General features: G+C 45.1%; 1 protein-coding gene across 1 annotated transcript; it reads left to right on the top strand.

Moving 5' to 3' along the window:
* On the top strand, positions 1-3,699 carry LOC109971499 (kelch repeat and BTB domain-containing protein 12-like). The gene is made up of 7 exons (XM_020619791.1): positions 1-841; positions 1,277-1,510; positions 1,613-1,953; positions 2,030-2,303; positions 2,440-2,587; positions 2,680-2,877; positions 3,284-3,699. Exons 1-7 carry the CDS (start codon positions 725-727, stop codon positions 3,430-3,432), a joined length of 1,461 nt encoding a protein of 486 aa, XP_020475447.1. The 5' UTR covers positions 1-724; the 3' UTR covers positions 3,433-3,699.

The following is a 3,699-nucleotide window of genomic DNA, read 5'->3' as shown; positions in this document are numbered from 1 at the left end:
CAGCTGTGCCGACATCCACAACAAGAGTCTATGGATTCTGTGATGCTGGACTCTGTCCAGGCAGAGCATGGCTCACATCTGCTCAGGCAGCTGGAGAGGATGAGAGTGGCTGAGGAACTCACTGACGTGGTGCTGCTTGCAGAGGGGATTCCCTTTTCTTGCCACAAGGTTGTGCTGTCTGCATTCAGCCCTTACTTCCAGGTAGAGTTGACATGCACAGGTGTATAGAAAGTTATTGTGCTGATGTATAAAAATACAGCACAGTGCAATCAGTGTTGTTGCCTGTAGTTGCTTCACATTCCATTATTTTGGTGAATCGTGTCCAGGCTATGTTTACATGTGGTCTGAGAGAGACCCGGGGAGGAGAGGTACATCTCAGAGACACTCCAGCTCAGAGTCTGGAGCTGCTATTGAACTACATGTACCGAGCTGAACTCTACCTTTCAGATGACAACATCCAGGGAGTGGCTGCTGCCGCCTTCCTGCTCCATGTAGATGGAGCCTTCAGGTTGGAAAAGAGGCTGGCAAGTGAGATGTTGATCATCCAATAAAGTGCCATTAACTGGACTTCTTCTTTATCCTGCTTGTACCTCCCTTGGTGAAGTACAGTATTAAGATGGTAATACTGTACATGTTAGAGGGCAGTGGCTCACCCTTCAACTAGGATAACATTTTGTGCTAATTGGTACCTTGTTGCTACTGTTTCAGATTGTGTCAGAGACACATGGAGGCCCGTATGGACCCCTCCAATTGTGTCGGATTGTATCACTGGGCCAGAGACTTGGGGGCCACTGGGCTGGCTGACTGCGCCTTGAGATACCTTTGTCAACAATTTTCCCAGGTTGGTCGTTATTATTAGTAGTATTAAAGCAAGTATCAAATACTTCCTCAATTTGTGCTTTAAAAATGATTGACTCTGGGATCAAAATCTGAATATTATTTATTTAAAAAATGGTTTACAATATGTCTATATAGGCCCCTTAGGACCTGTTTTTGTCAGAGTACAGCTCTACTACAGCAACCTCCTGTCACCTTATTCCAGTTTTTTCCCATGCAGTTTCTTAATGTTGCCACTAGATGGCACTAGAGCTTCTTTTGCTGGTGATGAGGTGTTTAAAAACTTTGGGAATTGCAGTGTTCATTTGATATAGATTGTTCCTTCATTACTCAGAGGCTGCAGTCCTATATTGTTTCTATTGTATTGTAACCATGTATTTTTTCCTTAAGTCGGTCATCACCACTGGGTTTTGCCCCCTTCTTTATTTTGCTTCTCTAGGTTTGTAAAGAAGAAGAAGTGCTGGAACTAGATGCTCAAAGACTTGGGGATCTGTTGGGTTCCGATGACCTCAACATATCACAGGAGGAAGTTGTGCTGGAGCTGGTATTGCGTTGGGTAGAGAGACGAAGAGGGGACTCGCAGAGTGAAGCCCAGGCTGTGGAGTTACTCAGACGTGTTCGGCTGGAGCTTGTGGACCCTGGATTCCTCCGTAAAGCCAGGAGGAAAAATCCAGTGAGAAGGGGTGGGAGAAAAAGGCCAAGTAAGAAAAATAAAGACCTCTCATACACATTAATCAATTGATTAATAGATTGACAGACTATCATGTGTATCCAGGTACTGCTGCGGGATGCTGAGTGCTTTGGGATGATTGATGCTGCTCTACAGAGATCAGCTCAACCTCGCCCAACTCTTCGCTATGGCATGGAGACCACTGACCTGCTGCTCTGCTTGGGTGGGGTTAATAAGGAGGGAGTGCCTGCCCGTCGTGGAGGACGTGCTGACCTCAGTTTTTGCTTTGCACCCCATGGTAGAAAGACTTACTACATCCCCTCTCCACTGAGGGGCTGTGGAGGTATGGGACAGATCACAGCAGGGGCAGTGACACAAGATAACAACATAGTGGTGGCCATAGAGGCAGAAGACCAGCACAGGGTGAAGAGGGTGGATATCTACAGGTGTGTATTTGCTCATCTATCAGAAATCCATATTTCTGAATGGGACTTCATTTAAGACCATATGTTTATGTTTCAGGTATGATAATTCAGAGGAGAACAGCTGGGTGGAGTTATGCTCAGCACCATACAGAGATATGTATGCTTTAGGACTGGTGGGTGATGCCATCTACATGACAGGAGGTCAGATGAAAGTGCATAATCACTACATCATCACAAACAGTGTAGAGAGATGGTCGCTGAAAAGAGGAGGCAGCTGGCTCAGCTTCGCCCCTCTGCCTCTCCCATTAGCCTGCCACTGTGCTGTGAGCCTGAAGCAGCATCTCTATGTGCTGGCAGGCTGGTCACCACAGGTACACAGTTAATGTATATTGGCAAATGATTCAGTGTAACATTTGCCTCTATTTATTCACTGTTTCTCCTATGCTGCTTCTCATTTCTAAGTTCTCACACCATTTCATGTCTTTGTCTTTTCTTCTCCTGTCTCAGTTCCACCCAGATGATGAGCCTGACAAGCTGAGTAACCGTGTGTTTCAGTTTGACACTCGTAAGGACAGGTGGACAGAGCGCGCCAGGATGAAATACTCCAGGTACCGGTGCGGCACAGCTGTTCTCAAAGGCGAAATCTACATACTAGGTCAGACTGCTACACTGAAAGCCACTGTATATGTAAGTAGAAAATGTTGTATAGGAAAGAATAAAGCAGGATTATGTGTATGTGTTTTCAAGGTGGTATAGGATGTGATGGAGAGGACCATGGACAATCACGTCGCTGTCTGAGCTCTGTGGAGATCTATAACCCTGATACAGACACCTGGAGGGCGGGGCCGACCCTGCCCACGTCCCTACTCTCCCTTCGAACCCACGCATCCAATGTGGGAGTACTGGATGGAAAGCTCTACCTCTGTGGATACTACAAAGGAGCTGGTCAGTTACTGGATGCTTATCACTTGTAGCGTTTGCAGTTTTTTGTCACAGTATCCAACAAGGCAGGTTTAGAAACTTGAACTGGAACACCAGACTGTGGCACTGTTACTAAAGAAGGGGGACACATTTGCAAAATGCTCAAAAATGTGTTAACACTCACATTTATAACCAATAATAAATTGTACATTACTAACAGTTACCTTATTCATTAAGTGGCTTTGTTATTTGTGTTTGTATTGTACAGTATGTCTGTTGTGTTTCTCTTTGTGGTGAAATAGCATTCATAGGCTGAAAAGCCTCATGTTGCATAAACACAAGGCGCACTTCGGACTTGCATGAATACTTGCGTCTCTGGAGATTGGATTTTGGTAAACCATAACACACATACTTTCTCTCATAACTGCAGGCCGCCATGACATCATCATCAAGGAGATTTTGGAGCTGGACCCTGCAGACAATGTGTGGACGGTGGTGGAAAGACGAGCAGCCATGCATGACAGCTATGACGTCTGTCTGGTGGCTAACCTCAATCCCCGAGACCTCTTCTCACCCTAATTCATCTCCTTCTGACTGAGAAACAGCACAAATTTCTCATCTTCATAGAGTTTTATACAAACCTGGCTTGAATCCTAACTTTCATATGTATCAGCATCAAGATATGCATGTGAAATCTGCATGGCTCATTGGTCGCTGTTGCTTTGATGAACAAAAGGAGTCAATTTATAAATTCCCCCTCCAAAAACCCATATAAACCTTTACAAAAATTATTCACGTGAACATTTTCCCACTGTTTTGCTACTTGTGGCTAAAGTTTGATCAAGG

Source organism: Monopterus albus, unplaced genomic scaffold (assembly GCF_001952655.1).
Source record: "Monopterus albus unplaced genomic scaffold, M_albus_1.0 scaffold6.1, whole genome shotgun sequence".
NCBI classification, from domain to species: domain Eukaryota; kingdom Metazoa; phylum Chordata; class Actinopteri; order Synbranchiformes; family Synbranchidae; genus Monopterus; species Monopterus albus.
Note: the sequence above shows the minus strand (reverse complement) of the source record. Positions and strands in the feature narration are given on the sequence as shown.